The 20,557-nt window shown below is 33.0% G+C and overlaps 1 protein-coding gene across 2 annotated transcripts in view; it reads left to right on the forward strand.

Annotated features, from left to right (window-relative positions):
* Nucleotides 1-20,557, forward strand: part of LOC114340544 (glutamyl aminopeptidase-like) — a 311,863-nt gene that overhangs the window by 264,420 nt on the left and 26,886 nt on the right. For both annotated transcript variants that reach the window (XM_050645536.1, XM_050645537.1), the window contains one exon: nucleotides 6,761-6,849. In XM_050645536.1, the coding sequence (XP_050501493.1) occupies nucleotides 6,761-6,849 (89 nt within the window). The remainder of the gene's footprint in view (nucleotides 1-6,760; nucleotides 6,850-20,557) is intronic.

The raw sequence follows: 20,557 nt of genomic DNA on the forward strand, positions 1-20,557 counted from the left end.
AGATGAAGAACAAACGAAAGAAATAAGCAAGCAGTCATATGAATTAATAAAATTAAAACCTAAAAGGAAAATAAAGAATACTTTAATAATTATTCTTCTTAATAAACCAGATTTGAAATAGTCAATTGCGGTCCTGTTCAAAAATTAAAATGATGATTTTAGATGTACTACATATCAAAAATACCTGTACAGCAAAACATTCTTAAAACCTGGTTGAATTCAAAGATATGCTTGTGATAAGTTTACTAACAAAGCGCAATAATCCCGAAAAGCACTGGATCTGTTGCTGAATTGCAGCTATGAAAAACTTCTCTTTCCGACGGACCAACTAACGGGAATCCGCTAATTTCATCCCTCGCCGTTCCCAGTGTCTGACCATTCACACTGCCAAATAACAACTCTTTCCAATAGAAGAGGTCGAAAGTTGTAGGCCCCAGAAGCAAGAGGAAACCAAAGCAAACCAAAAGCAAAGAAAATGTTTACTATTCGTCAGCAAAACTTCAAAAGACGTAAAATAAAATAAAGAACACTATAAATTCTGACTGGGTCAATATAATGTAGTACAAAACTAACAAAGTGGTTTAACAATAAGTTGAGTTGACAGACAAATACACAATTCAAAATGCACAAAATAATTTTGGGTTAAACACAAAAATTTGTTCCAATAATCAACATTAGAACCACAAAAATGTCAACTCAAAATAAAATCGATTGCTAAGAATCTCGTCGAAAGTTGCATAGAATAAAAATATCGCATGTTTAGTGCCCTAATTACTGCCCTAATTAGTCGGCACATTTGCAACTTTGAAAAATGTAACAAAATTTGAAAATACTAGTATTTATTTTCACTAATCAATCGTCAACACAAAATATTAAATCTAACAATAAAACACTGAAAAGCAACAAGGTCGACATATGGCGAAAATGACAATAAAATAGTTCAACAACTGTTTGTTGTACCCTCGTAAACAAGGAACGATTTTTATTCTCGCTGTCAAAGTAGACAACACGAAAACGGCGGGTTCGTTGGAAAATATGTTCCCATGAGATCTTTTTGAACAAGTTTCAAGAAGTCACCCACGCGAAAAGAGATCCAAATTTTTTTTATCATTTTTTTAATCAAATTGCAAAAATAAATTGTTTCGGCCTGGACAAATTTTTTTAGGTTTTTTGGACCATTCTGGACAAAAAAGTTCTCTTGTAATTTTTCTATAAAGTTGATAGATTTTGAGTTATCAGCAATTTAAAATTTAAAAAACGCTAATATGGCCATTTTTAAGACTTAATAACTCGGTTAAAAAGTATTATTATGAAAGTCAGAAAGTGACTAAATCAAAGTTTAAGCCCCCCCCCCCTACATAATTTTGATCACATTTGTGTCATTAATTTATTACTAAGCTGTTATTTTTAATTATTAACAATAAGCGGTAAGATCGTATTGACGCAGCTGTAAAGCTGAGTGCGAGTAAGATGCACCATTGATTGCCGGAATGGCATCTCTCTCGCACTCACCATTGACGGCAGCCTAATACGTGCATGGAGCTCATTATTACTTATAAATAACAGCTTCGTAATAAAATAATGACAAAAATTTCTTGAGGATCCTGTAGGCGTAGCTTTAATCTTTGATTTTGTCACTTTCTATCACAATAATAACTTTTAACAGAGTTATTAAGCCTTGAAAATCGCCACTTTTCGTTTTTTTTTTTTCAATTTTAAATTGCTTATAACTCGAAAACAATCAACTTCAGAAAAAAATTATAAGAAACCTTCTTTGTCCAGAATGGTCCAAAAAACCAAAAAAAAATTCTGGGCCGAAAATATTGATTTTTTCAATTTGATTAAAAAAAATTGGACCACTTTTCACGTGGGCGACTTCTTGAACCTTATTCTGGTATGTCTCATGAATGTGATTATGCAAAAAAAATCTCATGGGAATATTTTTTTCAACGAACCCGCCGTTTTTGTCTTGTCTAAAGGCTGATCGGCTGAGAACGAAAATCAGACATGCGGACGATTCGAGGTCGCTCGCCGCTTAAACTAAAATATACTAAAATATGGATCTCGCTGCGATTATAAAATACTGCGATACTAAAATGAAATTTTAAATAGACGGACACATGTGAATAGAAAATTTATGTATGCTTCTTTTCATGAGCATTTTTCAGTACGTCACAAATGATAGAAAAAAGGTAAGTCCGTGATAATATACATTTATAACATTTATTCTAACCTTACATTTTAGTTAAATCTGACAGTTGTCATACAAACAAATCTGACATAAAACCAAATCAATTGTGTTTATTGCATTTATAAAATGGAATTTCCTTTAATTTGTATAGTCTTATAAATTGTACAGATTATATTCGTAGATATATTTTATAATTCGTAAATATTTTTTTTCGATTATAGCGCCATCTATTGACAATTAGAATAAATGTTATAAATGTCACCGACGAAATGTAATCACCTACGTGCGTTTTTTTCTGTCACATACAATTTAATGCGTTAGAAAGAAATCGAAAAACTGTGACGCACTGAAAGATCCACATGAGAAAAAGCATACTACGATAGGGCAATTAAGAAATAAATTTATGAACTATAAAAAAGAAATAGATGTTGTCCCACGTTGTCGGCGTCATTTATGTATTAAATAACGAGGACAAAAAAAAACAAAAAGGACACAAACCCCACGATCGGGCGCTATTTTATGTAGCAATTCTATTGGATAACAAAGGCAAGCAAAATATGGAACCATTAAAACGTCAAATGACAAAGCCTCGACGGTGGGCGACATTTTATGTAGCGCGACAAATTAAACAATCATAAAAATATACTTTGTGCTACGTAACTTTCGGAATACCTCGGTAGCTACTAAGTCTCAGAGACCTAGGGGATGGATTCTTAAAAAGACTTTAAATATATTAGAAATTTAATTGCTCGGGGGTAAATTATAACATCGGTAAATCGTCGTGAGACAAAAATGTGCCAAAAATGTGACAAAAATGCCATTGGACAAAAAGAAAATAAAAGACGAATACATACATACATACATACATAAAACTTAAAAAAAAAAGGTAACTCAAATAAAAAGTTAATAAAAATATGTAGTTATCATAAGATTTTGAGATGTTATCATAACACATTTTACATAAATATAAATATAGCATGACCTACCTTAGTGTTCTAAGTTGAATATCATTTATGACCAAGAGAAAGGGATCAGATAATAACTAATAGTAAAAAAACATAATTGAAAAATGAACCAAATTTTAATTAAAATAGAAATAAAAAAGAAAATGATGGATCTCTTGTAGATATAAAATATAAGAGACCAATTTGTTATAAAATAAAAAAGTTTACAGAAAATACCTTGTTGGAGATAGTTCTGTCCTTATTCTTCTCGTTGTTAATGTCCAAAGCACTCACTTTTCACTAAATTTACATAACAAGTACAAAAATGGTTATATGTATAAACACAGGAAACCTGATTTATATATAACTGCAAAATAATATAACGACTTTTTTTTTAACAAAACAGATAAACTACAATTCCATATTGAATTATTCTCACGTTTTTTCGCAACAGAAATTCGGGACACCTTGAATTTATTCTTATGTCTACAGGGTGAGACAAAAATGTGTTACAATACATTTACAATTTTTGGTTTCTGGATGAGGCAAAATAATTTAGTTTTTTTGAACCGTTTCACATTTAAACAGCAATCAAAGTATTTTTAAGTTGCTACTACTCTCTATATCATTACGTAGCGTATTTATATCATGACGACGATTAAGGTTATGATTGAAAAATCCACAAGGAAAAAATTTCCTGTAGTCGGAACCATATACCATATACCATAAATCAGAAAAAAATTATATTGTGAGTTCAATTAGTGAAGATTTCCCTCAGGGCCAGCAACCCACATAATTGGGAGTTCTGCGTTGCAATGATGTAAAATCAAATATAAGTTCAAACATCCCAAGATATTCAAGTATATTCAAATGGGAAATAAGCCACAATTTTACCTAAAAATGATTTTATTAACGTTTCGACGCTTAAGTCGGGTGTCGTTGTCAAAATACAAAATAATACTAAATAAACAAAAATGGTGTTGCTTAGTAAAAAATTCTTCTAATAATTCATTTACTCTGACTCATTTATATCGGCAATTCAGACATGTATTATACATTTTAAAGTAGACGACTTTAAAATGATATTGCCAATATTGATGAATTGCGTTCCTGGGACGACTTTACTAAAAGATAGTTCATTCGATTACATGAAATCAATCCCAACTCAAGAATATCCGCCACAAAAAATCATAGCATGTGATCTGTCTTTAAAAAGACAACCAAATGCAACGGTGTCACTATAAACAAAATTTTGGTCTCGCAATGGGCTCTTCTTTATCTCCATTATTGGCTAATATATTTATGGAGGATTTCGAAACTAATATCATTTCTAAACAAAATTTAAAACCCACAGTATGGTGGAGATATGTAGATGATGTGTTTTCCATATGGCCTCATAGATCGGAATTGTTGGATACGTTCCTGAATATTATAAACGATCAAGAAGAGACAATAAAGCTTACAATGGAAAAGGAATACAATAACACCCTACCTTTCCTCGATGTTTTGGTCTCAAAGAAGGATACTGGATATGAGACTCAAGTGTATAGAAAACCAACACACACCAACAGATATCTCAATTACAAATCAAATCATAACATCAACGTTAAAAAGGGAATCATTAAATCCTTATATGATAGAGCCAAAATTACTTGTTCTAACGAAAATTCATTTTTAGAAGAAAAACAATTGTTAACATCTGTTTTATTAAAAAATGATTATCCCATATCGTTTATAAATAAGGAATTATCAAGATTGGATCGAATGGAACAGAACAACTTAGAACGGGATCCTACAACATTCACAAGAAATAATACGAGGAAAATATCAATACCATATATAAAAGGACTATCCGAGAAACTTAAAACAATAGGAAATAAATTCAACATATCAACAACATTCAAAACAACAAACACATTGAGATCTATTCTATCTAAAACTAAACCTAACAGTGAACAAGAAAGAACAAAGAATTGTATTTATAAAATACCTTGTGAATGCGAACAATTTTATATAGGTGAAACGTCAAGACCATTAGACGTTAGAGTAAATGAACATCAGTCCTATATAAAAAATAGAGAATTTGATAGATCTCAAATATGTCAACACGCATGGGATAATGAACATAGAGTTCAGTGGAGAGATTCAAGTATAGTCCTGAAAGAAGCAGATAGTAAAAAGAGAAAAATCAAAGAAGTGGCTCTAATTATGCTAAATGAAACCAATTGTGTCGCAAATTCCTCGGTAGAATGCAGTAGGATGTGGTTACCCATATTAAAGGAGGAAGTCAATAGAAAGAAAATACCACAATTAGTAAATCAGTAACATATCGAGTTAGTACATATTTAGTATTTTAGTATTATTTAAAATTTAAAATATCAAGTCAGAATTTGGTATTATTTTTGAGAATAAACTAAATGTAAACCCAAATACTTACGATGTCGGGATAGTATCACGAGGTTTTTCCTGGTTTTCCCTCGTGATTTACTATGGAATCTCTAACGCGAGAATTTCAGTGCCACCGTTGCATTTGGTTGTCTTTTTAAAGACAGATCACATGCTATGATTTTTTGTGGCGGATATTCTTGAGTTGGGATTGATTTCATGTAATCGAATGAACTATCTTTTAGTAAAGTCGTCCCAGGAACGCAACTCATCAATATTGGCAATATCATTTTAAAGTCGTCTACTTTAAAATGTATAATACATGTCTGAATTGCCGATATAAATGAGTCAGATTAAATAAATTATTAGAAGAATTTTTTACTAAGCAACACCATTTTTGTTTATTTAGTATTATTTTGTATTTTGACAACGACACCCGACTTGGGCGTCGAAACGTTAATAAAATCATTTTTAGGTAAAATTGTGGCTTATTTCCCATTTGAATTTACTTGATTATAAAAATGCCACAAGAAAATAGCTTCAGAACAACATCCCAAGATATTAAATGTAATGTAAGTTTATTATAACTTTATACAATTTAGAGAGTTTTCACCCAGATATTTTTGGTGGCTCAACCATGTATACCTTGTAAGCAGCACTGTTGATGGAAATGTCATTCCGAAAACATTCTGTGGTGCAGCTTGAAAGGGTATTTTTTAATATAATGTACATTTTATAAAGGATTTTGAATAATTGAACTTGTCGGTGATTGATTACGTGTCATTTATTACTGCTTTTTACTTGTTTCTGCTTGATTACATTTAATAAACTTAATTTTTTCGAAAACAAACAATTGAGCTGGGTTAGACACACAACTAATGCAGCAAAAGAGACTTACAAAGAAGGTACATGAAGCCAAAATGGGAAACAAAAGAAAAAAGGGAAGGCCGAGGAAGACATGGATGGACCAGATCCAGGATATAGGTAAACAGAGACACATGAGTATAAGGGATATGAAGAACCTGGCCACCAATAGAAGCGCTTGGAATAAATGGATAGAGGGCGGAACCCGACATCCGACGCCCTGAAGGGCACTAAGGATTATGAGAAAGAAGAAGATAAGGATTTTTAATAAATTGTTATGATGATTGAACTTGTCGGTGCTTGATTACGTGTCATTTATTACTGCTTTACAATTTACTTGATTTCATTTAATAAACTTATTTTTTCACTTTTCTAGTGCTACTAATTGGACGATTCCAATTAGTTACCGAACTGATTATTCTACTGATTTAAAACATATATGGTTTCACAGAGAAAGGGATGAATGTAAGTAACAAATATTCTATTAAAAACAATGAAACCATTAAAAAATTTAAGTACATGGTATAGGTAAAATGTTAATAATGTATGGAATATTAAAAATGTTAAAGTTTTCAAAATAAAGGTTTCCATGTATTTGGCATTTACTCCATCAAATGAAATCACAGCGCTCATAAAAAACAGGTACTCATCGCTCTTCATGCACAGAATGTATAAAGGTCTTCACATATAGTATGTGTACAAAAAGTCAATCTCATAATGCATATGAATCCTAGTAAAGTACTAATATGTTACCAAAACAAGTGTATTTTACTGTTAAAACATTTAATTATTACCCAGTTTCTCAGTTCATCTTAAAATACTTCTCAAATTTAAGTTAGGCGCATTGCCCATCAACATTTATAATTTATTCATTCTCAATTTAGAGACGGCGAGAACGGCGGGTTCGTTAGAAGAAATATTCCCATGAGATTTTTTTGCATAATTACATTCGTGAGACACCAGACACCCCAGAATAAGGTTCAAAAAGTCGCCCACGCGAAAAGTGGTCCAATCTTTTTTAACAATTTTTTTTAAATCAAATTGCAAAAATCAATATTTTCGGCCCAGACAATTTTTTTTTAAGATTTTTCGGACAATTCTGGACACAAAAGGTCTCTTTTAATTTTTCTCTACAGTTGATCGTTTTCGAGTTATAAGCAATTTAAAATTTGAAAAACGCGAAAATGGCCATTTTTAAGACTTAATAACTCGGTTAAAGATTAGTATTATGGAAGTCAGAAAGTGACTAAATGAAATTTATAGCCCCCTTTTTATAAACCTGAATAAATTTGTGTCATTAATTTATTACTAAACTGTTATTTTTATTTATTAATAATGAGCGGTGAAGTCGTATTGACGCGAATTATGAATGTTCTTTGGAAAAACACTTTTTTTAAAAACTGAACTAATTAAAACTTTTATTTCGACAAACAAAGATTTTAGATACAACTCAATAATTTAAAATCAGACTTTACTTTAACATTTAAATTAGACTTTTATTTAGAGATTTTAATCAGACTGAAAAATATTGATTTTACATGGTGTTTTATAATTTTATAATTGCTGATCTTGCTGTCCAATACGTCGCAATTAGGTCCAGAATGTTCAACGCTGCGACGCAGCGTAGCCTCGTGTTGATTCCACGTGGTAGAATATACTGGATGGTAGCGGTCGTTGTACTATAACTACTCCATCCCCTGAAGAAGTTTTGTAAGGGATGAACAAAACTTTTGGATTAGCATCTCTTGGAATTTCGTTGCTAGAATTTGTTTTTTGTATCTGTAACATATACAAGGCAAATAATTTTAATAAAAATCTATACAGGAGTTAACCAAAAAATGGCTATGGCTATGGTTCCATAATTTTGGGTTATTTTTTTCTGGATGTTCTTCTTCCTTCGGAGAGTTTATGGAATTTTTCTAAAGAGATGTGGTCTATCCTGAATGGTTTCAATTTCTGTAGTCCTAATTTTTGGGAAGTATTCGCGATTTATCTGGAACGTTTGCTCTTGAATTTAATAACTCTGGATATTTTGAAAAGCTAAATTTATTTTTTTTTCTTTATCATTTTTTTGTTGTTGTCTGTTAGTAATCTAAATCCTTGCTTGTCCCAGGTTGAGGGGAATTATTTCTGGTTTGTTTTTCAGTTTCTTTATCTTTAATTTCTTTCCTATCGTCTGGCAGATCTTGTGGGGAAGGTTCCGAATTAGTTTTTGATTTAGGTTGATGTTTTATGTTCTTCTTATGTACTGTAGCTTTTAATGTTTTTACAGTAACTTCGTTATTTTTCTTTATAAGTTTTGCAGAATATCGTGGAAGTAATTTATTCCTAGTGACTGTTTCTCGGGTATAAATTATTGTACTTGGTTTATACGTAATAGGGTCTTGTCTCGATTTGTTTCTATTTTCGATGACTTTATTTTTATTTTCTTGTATATGCTGATTTACTTCCTTGTATAATTCCTTTGTTATGTCTCTATGATTCTGAATATAATTATTCAGTATTACTTTCTGTATGTCAACGTCAAAGGGATCTTTTGCGTCGATATGGCCGTTTAATATGTCAATGGGTCATAACTTCGTTGCGGAATGTATGGAATTATTGTACCCAATTATAGCGTATAGCATTTGTTCTTTTATCGGGAGCTTTGCCTTGGTGTTCCTTAGGATTCGAAGATGTTCGATTAATGTAGAATGAAATCTCTCAATCATCCCGTTGGATTGCGGATTCTCTGGTGTCGTATAGTGGATTGAGATTTTATGGGAATCTACGAATTCTTGTATTACTCCATTTTTGAATTCTGTACCATTATCGGCTACTATCATTGTTGGGAGTCCATGATGGGTTATAAAGTTAGTAGGGCGTTGAGTACATTGATTGCGTTTCCTCCATTTATTGGATAGGCTTGTCCATACTTCGAAAATGCGTCTATTATGGTTAGAAACTTCTGTCCATCAGCCTGGAATAAATCGATGTGAACTATTTCCAGTGGTTTAGTGGGAGTTGGTGTAACCATAAATTTTGGTTTGGGAGGAAGTCTGTCATATTTATTTTCTTGACATATATCGCAGAAGTTTATGATATCTTCTATGTCTTTCTTCATATTAGGCCAGTAATATCTTCTTCTTATTTGGCTTTCTGTTTCAGCTATTCCTCTATGGTTCGTTTTACCTTCATGATAGTTTTTTATAATTTCTTTTTGTTGTTCTTCTAGATTAACCTCTTCCAATAAAAGATTACATTTTACTAAGTCATATGCGTTGTTTTTGAAAATTTTTCTGATAATTTCGCAAATTTCTGCAAAAATGTCTTCTTCTGCTTCAAATAAAATTGCATACTTCTTTTTCGGGTTGAGGTGTTCCTTAAAAATTTTTATGGTATCAGCTTTTAACTGATCTTTGGATAGCTGAATATGATATCGTTTTTATTCGGAAAGGTTTGTATAACTGCTGGAGGTCGTGAATTGTAGTTGACGATTTTGACTATAATTTGGTTATTGTAGAAGTTAAGTGGTTTTTCTGAAATAGGTATACCAAGAATTGGGTTTTCTACTGCTGTATGTATTGTTTCATTTCCGTCTTCATCCATGTTTTGATCTTCGTTTTTAACAGTGTCTTCTTGGATGTTTTGATCTTCGTTTTCAACAGTGCCTTCTGGGATGTTTTTTTGGATTAATTCTGTTGCTTTTTCTACTACAATCTCGTCGATTATTCGATCTGCATCTGGATTATTCGTCGTTGACCATCCATCGTCTTCCATGTCTACTAAGTTGTCAAAGACTTCCTTAATTTGTGAATCGATGTCCTTAGTTTCCTTTGTGTGAATTTCGATTCGAGACAGTGCGTCGGCATTGGTATTAGCTTTTCCTTTTTTGTAAATTACCTCGTAGTCAAATTCTTCTAATTTTAATCTCCAACGTACTAGTTTAGAGTTGGGTTCCTTTAGGGAAAATAGATATTACAAGGGACGGTGGTCTGAAAGTATTTTAAATTTCCTTTCAAATAGGTAGGGTCGGAAATACTTAGTTGCCCACACCATTGCTAGCATTTCCTTTTCTATTGTTGAGTATTTGGTCTCAGTTTCATTTAGTGTCCTGGAAGCGAAGGCAATTGGTTTATCACTGCCAACTGGTCCTTGGGAAAGTACTGCTCCGATAGCAAAATTGCTGGCATCTGTTATGAGATTAAACGGTTTGGAAAAATCTGGATATTGCAATAAAGGCTCATTCATTAATAAGTTCCTGCATGTTTCAAAGCATTCTACGAATTCGGGTGTATGTTCGATCTTTGCGTCCTTTTTCAAGCATCTTGTTAAAGGTTTTGTGATTTTTGCGAAGTCTCGAATAAACTTTCTGTAATATCCCAAGAGTCCAAGGAATCCTCTAATTTCTTTTGCTGTTTTCGGTATTGGATATTTTTCTATTGCTTCAATTTTCGCTGAATTCGGTTTTATTCCTTCTTGTGTGACTACGTGTCCCAGAAAATTAATTTGCTTTTTTAAAAATTCGCATTTGTCAACTTGGATTTTTAGTCGGGCTTCTCTTAATCGTTGGAATACTTTTGTGAGATTTACTATGTGTTCCTGTAGTGATGTTGAGTATACTATTACGTCATCCATATAGACGAGACATATTTCTCCTTGAAGCCCCTTCAATACGTTGTCCATCATACGTTGGAACGTGGACGGAGCGTTCTTAATTCCAAATGGCATTCTTAAATATTCATAGTGTCCATTTTCCACATTAAATGCTGTTTTGGGAATGTCTTCTTCAGCCATCTCGATTTGATGAAATCCGCTCGCTAAGTCGAGGGTCGTAAAATATTGACATCTTCCCAATTTGTCCAAAATATCGCTAATGTGAGGAATTCTGTATCGATCGTCAATTGTCTTCTTGTTGACCTTTCTATAATCTACCACTATCCTCCACTTTATTTTACCGGATGAATCTGGTTTCTTTGTCACAATCCAAACGGGCGAGGACCATGGCGATTGGCTTGGTCGAATGATCCCTTGCTCTAACATTGAAGAGATTTGTTTCTTTACTTCTTTTTTGTGCACATACAGATACCGGTATGATTTCGTATATACAGGCTCTTCATCCTTGGTTCTGATGTGGTGTTTAACTTCGTTACTATAGCTGAGAGGAGTGTCTGGTTGATGAAATATATCGGAGAATTTTCGGCATAGCTGACGAACTTGATCCTCTTCTTCTTCGTTAAGATGTTCGGTTTTAATTAAGTCGTCGATATCTTGTCTGTAGTCTGGTCCGGAGGTTGTTTCCATGGAATATATATGGAAATCTTGAATGTCTATTTCCTGGATTTCGAGTGGTTCCATAAGAGAAAGGTGAATGGGTTCTGACGTGAAGTTGGCAATTTCGGTCCAGGCGAGGTGGTTCTCGGCGTTAGTAAGGGCTTCTCGTACTACGACGCCTTGTACTTTTTTAGTTTGAATAATGATGGTTCCTTTTTCTTCTTTGACTGGAATTTTGACTTGGCTAATTAAATTTGGTTCCAAATGGATGGAATAAAATTGTGTTTTGTTTGTTTCATAATATTTGATAGGGATTGTAGAATCTTTTGTAACTAGAAGGGATTTAGGAAAGTTTAATTGGGCTTCGAAGAGTTTTAGATTGTCGAGTTTGTGAAACTTGAAGAGATAAAATTTCATTTTGCTGTCAGAATTAAATTCTGAAAATGAAGGAATTTCAGCACAATATTGTTGGGATTAATTTTGAAAAATTGATGTGACGACGAAGGGTTCGTGTTTTATATAATTTGGAAAATATGAAGAAGCTATTTCTGGATTAAGAAATGACTTTGTGGATCCTGTATCGATTAAAAGTCGTAAAGAAGGCTCAGAAATTTCAATATAAGGTGGTTCAATTACGTTTCGGCTGCTTCTGGTGGGTCCTCTCGAAAATTTACGTTTTCTTCGTATTCGGTTGGTTGATTTTCGTATGTATCTTGTAGAAAATTTTCATATTCAGGTTCATAGTAATCATTGTAGTCGGCATTCTCTTCTTGCTCATCTCCTTGGCATTGTATATTGTAAAGTTCTTCTACGGTGAATTTTGGTTGTGCTCGGTAATTTGGTGTAAATTTTTGACGGCCTCCGGTTGTGGTTTCTGATATTCCACTCATAGGTGTTGGTCTAGACTGCTTTGGCTGTCCGGGTTTGGGTGCCCATACATTTGACTGGTTCTGGGTCCTGAATGCTGGAGGGTTTGAATTTTGTCAAAATTGGTTGAAGTTTTGTTGTCGATATCGTTGTTGAAACTGATTCTGTGGGTAGAATTGCCTGATTGGTTGCTGCCATTGCGGTGGTGCAAAATTTTGCTGTTGATAAAATGGTTTTTGAACAGGTTAAGGCATTTTCTGTCTCTGAGGTCGGCGTTCTTGATAATTTTCGCTTCTTCCTGATGTTGAAGGTTGACTTATTTGATTTTTTGAAGATATCTCACATTATTTTCTTCCTGTACGTATTGTATCGCCGTAGCTAAACTTCCTGGTCTCATTGCTCTGATAACAGAGCCCATTGGTTCTCGTAGGCCTGCTAAAAATGTTGTAAGAGCTTGTTGACAGAAAAATTTCTGTTTGCTTCTTTTAATGTCGGCATTTACAGTATGTAATTCTAAGTAATTGTTGATACAGCTTAAAAGTATATATAGTATTTATTAAGCTATTCAAATTTTTCTTTAAATCTGGTTTCTAAATCTGTCTCTAAAGTCAATCTAAGGACTTAGAGGAGATATTTCTAAATTATTTTAATCTTTCTATTAATCTATTCAAATCTTTGTTTTTATCTTCTTAATCTAGCTCTGATTCAATCTAAGGACTCAGAGGAGTCTGATTTAATAATATCTCTTTCAAAAATTAATCTTCTTAATTCTAAGTAATAATAAAAATCGCTTACAGGATAAAGACGATGCCGATGTGCATTCCTTTGCTCCTGAAGGCTCCTAACTGCTAATTCCCTCGGGTGAACTCTGCAGACGGTTTCCCTGGGGCTGGTTCTTGGAACAGAGGACAAACACTTAAAAGTGACGAGGATCTGTAAAGACTCTTCCACTATCCTACTGACTGCGCCAATTATGAATGTTCTTTGGAAAAACACTTTTTTAAAAAACTGATCTTCACAATTAAAACTTTTATTTCGACAAACAAAGATTTTAGATACAACTCAATAATTTAAAATCAGACTTTACTTTAACATTTAAATTAGACTTTTATTTAGAGATTTTAATCAGACTGAAAAATATTGACTTTTACATGGTGTTTTATAATTTTATAATTGCTGATCTTGCTGTCTAATACGTCGCAATTAGGTCCAGAATGTTCAACGCTGCGACGTAGCGTAGCATCGTGTTGATTCCACGTGGTAGAATATACTGGATGGTAGCGGTCGTTGTACTATAACTCGCGGCTGTAAATGTGAGTGCGAGTCAGATGCGCCACTGGACTGCCTGAATGGCATCTCTTTCGCACTCATCATGGACGGCCGCCTAATAATACGTGCATGGCGCTCATTAATTTTACTTAAAAATAATAACAGCTTAGTAATCAAATAATTACACAAATTTCTTCAGGATCTTGTAGGGGGGCTTTAAACTCTGATTTAGTCACTTTCTGACTTTTATAGTACTGACTTTTAACCGAGTTATTAAGCCTTGAAAATTGTCAATTTTCGTTTTTTCAATTTTAAAATGCTTTTACCTCGAAAACTATCAACTTTAGAGAAAAATTATAAGGTTTGTTCCAACTCGATACAAAACCGTTCTTGAATCGTTACGCGCATGCGCAATAACGAATAATTATGCGCAGTAACACATATTTCGTTACTACGCATACTTATAACCGTTCAAGAACGGTTTTGTATCGAGTTGGAACAAACCTATAAGATACCTGTATTATCCAGAATAGTCCAAGAAACCTAAAAAAAAATTGTCTGGGCCAAAAATATTGATTTTTGCAATTTGATTAAAAAAATTGTTAAAAAAATTTGGACCACATTTCGCGTGGGCGACTTCTTGAATCTTATTCTGGAATGTTTCACGAATGTGATTATGCAAAAAAATCTCATCATGGGAGTATTTTCTGCAAAGAAACCGCCGTTTTCGCCTTGTCTAATTACAGGACAATAGGGCTTTTCACTTACAGTCATTTGTTTCAAGCTTCTGTCATGTGTCACATAATATTAATATATCTACGTCATACGTTCTTGGCATATACCAATGATACAAACCAAAGACGTATGAAGTAGATATATTAATATTTTGTGACAGATGACAGAAGATCGAAACAAATGACAATCGATGAAAAGTCCTATACAAGATTTTTGCTTTCATTCTATGCTATGCTGACATTCTATTTTATATTTTTCTTGACATTACTTTAGAACTGTCAGTCAAGACATAAATCTTAACTATAGAATAACATCTACTTTTAGGGCCGGTTGTTCGAACGCTAATCAACAATGATCATTATCAAATAATTAATTACTGTCAATGTCAACTTTTTTTGGGTTGTTAAAAAGTCTGTGGAGTCTATAATCAATTAATATAACAATAATTATTAACATAATTAATAATAAATATCATAATTGTAATTAATTATGTTTTCAGCAACACAAACAAAGTTGACATTGACAGTTTTGGTGCCAGTAATTAAATATTTGATAATGATCATTGTTGATTAGCGTTCGAACAACCGGCCCTTAATGTTGTGTATTCTAACACTCTCCTTCTCAACATTAAAAGTAGATAAGCTAATAGTAGGGGAGGACTCCATTTTTAATTTAATTTTCCATTTCCAACAATCGTTTATAATCGATTATAGCGCCATCTATCCATAATTCGAAAAAATGCCTCAAATAAAAGTAACTTATTTTTACGTAAGGAATCCAAATCTGCAATAGAAAATGGGGGCTCATATTTAATATTTTAAAGTATCCCCTCACCCCACCTCCTCGAGGGTGGTGTTTGGTGTCATTCGATAGATTTTTCAAAAATATTTAATACGTACCTATATTTTTCAGTTTTTCGGTCTGATGTCCATTTTGCGAAATATCGCGGGGTTCCTATTTAATATTTGAAATTTACCCCCCAGCCCTCTCTGTGGGGGTCGTGTTTAGTATCAATCGATAGATTTTTGAAAAATATTAAATACGTATTTTTTAGTTTTTCTATCTGACGTTTATTTCTCGACATATTCGCGTTTTTCTTTTGAAACTTCGTGACACCCATTTCCTTACGCCCCACTCAAACCGTCAGATTTTTGAAAGATACACTGTTCTGCATGTACTTAACTTACCTTATCTTAATCTGACCATTTCGAGTTTTTCTAAGGATAGTTTTTTTTGGGCCCCCCTTAACGAACTCCCCTGTATTAAGATGCAATATATGGTAGAGGTACATTTACAAGTTACAAGGTTTCTCCCCATATGATAATCTGACGCAGTCGAGTGACTGCAAAAATCCCCGTTTGGGCTCCCCTACCATAAACAATAGACCGTAACACAAAATCATTATACAATTTTGGTTTATTGCTAACACGCGTAGGGTAACGCTTAGATTCTTGAAAACCATTACTATTTCTTTCTTCTCTATTCGCTTCTTGATTTTCACTCGCACTTTCTACACTTTCCATATAGTCCAAGAGGCAGCGCTGAAAAATTTCTTTGAATTTACTAAAGCTAGTTAGTTCACAGTTGATTACTGTGACAATTAAATCCATTTACTAAGGCTGAAAATCAGTACAAACATTCTAAATTGAATATAAATAAAAGTTATTATAGTCGGTCAGCTGTATGACGGGACAGAGCCGGTCGGTCAATCCCAATGGATCCACAGGGTTATTCACTATATTTTGACCCCCCTCTAAACTGCTTTATTTACAGAATTAGAAAAAAACAATGTAAAATACAAGAGTTATTTGATTTTTTAATTATGATTTTTTGACATATATATCGTACTAGTGACGTCATCCATCTGGGCGTGATGACGTAATCGACTATTTTTTTAAATGAGTATAGGGGTCGTGTGAATATGAGCACAAAAATACCGAAACAGGTCGATTTTTATTTTTAAGTTATGATATTGTGGCATATATGGTATACTAGTGACGTCATCCATCTGGACTTGATGACGTAATCGATAATTTTTTTAAATGAGAATAGAGGTCGTGTGCTAGCTCATTTGAAAGGTTCTTCAATTCTCTATTCAGTAATATAAACATTTACATAATTCAAAAATGAATAACCATTTTCAATTTCGTTGCAAAACGAAAATACAGCCGCATCATATTCTAGTCCAATCAGAGAGTGCAGTAAGCACCTCCACCGGTTTCGAAACTTATTAGTCTCTCATCAGGAGGCACATATGCTGCTCTCTCTGATCCAACCAAAACAAACCCCGGCGTGTAGTCACGGATTGCAACGAACGAAGTGGCATAGATGCCCTAGCGGCAACTGCTAGCAGAAGACTAAGTTTTCAATCTAATGGCATATAAAACAACATAATGCTGCTCCACATCCCACCAGATTGAAAACAATGGGAACATTCTCTGGTTACACCTCCGAGGCTTCTTCAATTTGCAAGCCATAACGGATGCTGAGACTAAGGAAGATGAGGGAATTTTACAATTTATAATTCACGTCCCATCTGCTCAGCGCGGTAAAGTTCCAACGAGAATGGTTCCCTTCATACTCCAATAAGAGTAAACAGGCAAATCAAAAATGAATAACAATTTTCAATTTCGTTGCAAAACGAAAATACAGCCGCATCATATTCTAGTCCAATCAGAGAGTGCAGAATCTGCTGCACTTCTGCAATCTGCAAAACAATAGCATTAGTTTCAAGAGGATTAGCTTGTACATTAGGTGTAGTTTCAGATGCCAGATTATTCGTTCGCCAGTCACAATTAGGAACATTAAAATCGCCAAATATATGAAAACAAGCTTTAGAATATTCTTCGGTAAGTGCGTCTAAATCCTGAAAAAATGTTTCAAATACATCTAATGATGCCTTTGGCGGTATATAAACACTACCTATCACTTTAGGACAATTATTACTAACTACAACAAACAAGCTTTCAATGGTTCGAGAAGTGTCCAACTGACGGCTTGTGAGGGACCTGTGAACTGCAATTAAAACTCCACCGCCTCTTTGTAAGGTACTCGTATCTGCGGAACGATCTCTTCTGTATACATTATAGTCATCGAAACCTAATTCTCCATCATGAAATTCACCATTTAACCAAGTTTCAGTAAAAATAATATTATAATTTGTTGTGAAATATTGCGCTTCAATATAGATAATTTGGTACGTAAACGTAAGCCTCTAACATTTTGATAATAAATATTGAGGAATTGACACTGACTAAAAGTTTTTTGGGACAATTTTTGGAATATTGTTTACATATCTTATAATTAAGTTATTCTCACTTTGATCTTGGCGTAGTTTAAGTTCTGCTTTGAGATCTTTATATTGTTTTACCTGCATAGGAGTTTGGTCTACATTGACGAAAATCTTCTTGTCTTTATTTATATTCTTTCTATTCTTAATAACAGCTAGTACATCATGGGTATTCGATAATATTACTTTCAATGGCTGCTTTTCATTTCTATTATTTTTCTTTCCCATTCTGATTGCCTTAATAATCGGAATTTCTTCATCTGAAACTTGCTTGAAAATTTCTTGGACAGAGTGGATATCATCAACCGCATTGCTGTTCTCAGGTAAATTAAAATCATTATATTTTTCGATCTAATTTGACGCTCATTCAATTCACTAATTATTTCGTCAGTATTTAATTTTTGAGTCTGCATAAACTCATTACGAAGCTCATTAAATTGTAATTGTAGATCATTCACTTTTTTAATAAGTTTTGGAATATATAGTAACCCTTCCTGACAATCGTTGCAAAAAAATTTCAAAGAAAGCTGCTTTTTAAATTCCATTACTTTGAACTCTGTTGGAGAAAGGTCACTACACTTACGATGAATAAATCTGCTACAGATATCACAACTAATGGAATTTTGAAGTTAGACTTCTTTAGGCGCGATTGAGGGTGATTATTTATTATTAATCTGCGCGCATGCGCACATCGAGAGTCTGGTATTAGTCATTATACGGGCTCTGATTGGGTGTTGAAATGATCTGTCAATAATAATTGTTCAATATGGAGGTAAACAAATGTTGTATAATATATTAGTTTTATTGTTGTGAGGACAGAAACAAAAAAGTTTTTAATTGAATGACTTTTTAAATAGTTTTTAAAAGCAACAGGTACGTAATAATAATTGTAAATGTTTCAGTATCGCAATAAAAAATTACATAACCTATTTGGAAAATGTAAACTAAACCTACCTAGTATGTATGTAAAATAAACCTACCTAACCAACAAAATTTCTAAAAATATTCATCTAATATTGTTTTCTTGCTCTGTTTTGTTGTGTTGTAATATTTGAATTCCGTAGACATCAAACTACTAATGTGGTTAAATTCGGAACTGTCAAGTTGTTCAGTTGCTCTATCTTCCAGTAAGATGCATATTATGTCCCCCGTAGCCGATATCTAAAGGAGCTGGAATTCAAACACAATGTATGTGGGTTCAATCCCCAATACAAACTTTTATTTTTTTATTTTTTTTTATACATTTTATGATTGTAAGTATATTATAATATAATTTTTATTAAGAAAATAGGTATTTAATTAAAATGTTTCCAACAATTATTGTTCAGAAATAATTTGTGGCATTTTTCAATGTGTTTGTGTGTGTTTTATTCTGTTATAAGTATAACTTCTTACGTGCGTTCAAAGTACACACACATTTTTTTTTCATCACAATCCATTAAATCACATTTATAACAATTATTCATGTTTGGAAATATAAATATCAGACTGGTTCTTGATTATCTTGTTGGTTTTTTGTAATACTCCTTAATGACTATTAAATTATATTTATTGAAAACTAGATGAATTATTCAAATTTTTGAGAATATGCTAAGAGATTTTAATTACTACATCACCAAATAGGCTGCTTTCTGAGCTTCATGTAGATATCAAATAACACAATAAATTATGCTTAAAAACCACATAAAATGTCACTTTTCAGAGAAACCAACAATAACGATGTGTACAGTTTGAAGTCAGTTAGTCGTAGTCAATTTTAATTAGGGTGGTGATTAGGAGGTTGCTTGCGATCACTTTTTCGCTGAAAAAAATGGGGACTGACATTCTCTTCATTATAAGTCACTTAATTTTTGAGCTAGAGACTTTTTTTTATTTTGAAAGACAGATATTTTTAAGTACAGTAGAGCGTCGATAATCCGAACCCTGGTAACCCGAACGATCGCTAATCCGAACACAAAAAAACATATAAAATTAAAAAATATGCATGATCACGGACCGAGTTTTTGGATTTAATATGACAATATGGGCAAAATATGACCGCGGATTTTTGTTTTGTTTATGCAGAAATACATACAATATATTTGTTTATTATGCAGGTGTTTTATTCCTTTTAACTAAAACGTATGTACATATAATATGTACTGTTTATGAGCTTTGTATGTATATTTTGAACATATGTTCAATAATCCGAACAGTTTGATAATCCGAACTACCCTGTACCAATTAGTTCGGATTATCGACGTTCTACTGTACTTTAAATTGCCTAGTTTGAACAAGTTGTACTCGAAAAATGCATAGTTTTCTCGTCTTTTGACATTGAAACTACAATATTTAGCATTTGACGAAGAAGAGCCAACATATATGCAGGCTAAAAGAATGACAGTCCACCTAGTTCAGATTGCTGACCACAGAGGTATCTACTATTAGTGCTGTTTATTGTCTAGATGTCTTGTTAATGTACATACCTAGCTGTGTTTATTTCATAGACATATTATTATATAGGTATGTGGTTTATTTACAGCTTTCTGTTATTCTGGTGTACATTGGTGTTATTCTGTTTAAAGCATAGTTTGACGCACTGTCACATGCTTAAAACTTTTCAGTGCATCCATTACTAACAATCTTCTACTGTGTTTGTAGCTTGGTGTAATCAACAGGAGCAGATCTGTATGAATCAACTTTTCAAAATATAGATTACCTTATCTGTATTTTTAGTTTCATTTTAAAACACTTTAGTGGACCATCATCCATTTAGCCTGA

Source organism: Diabrotica virgifera, chromosome 3 (assembly GCF_917563875.1).
Source record: "Diabrotica virgifera virgifera chromosome 3, PGI_DIABVI_V3a".
NCBI classification, from domain to species: Eukaryota; Metazoa; Arthropoda; class Insecta; order Coleoptera; family Chrysomelidae; genus Diabrotica; species Diabrotica virgifera.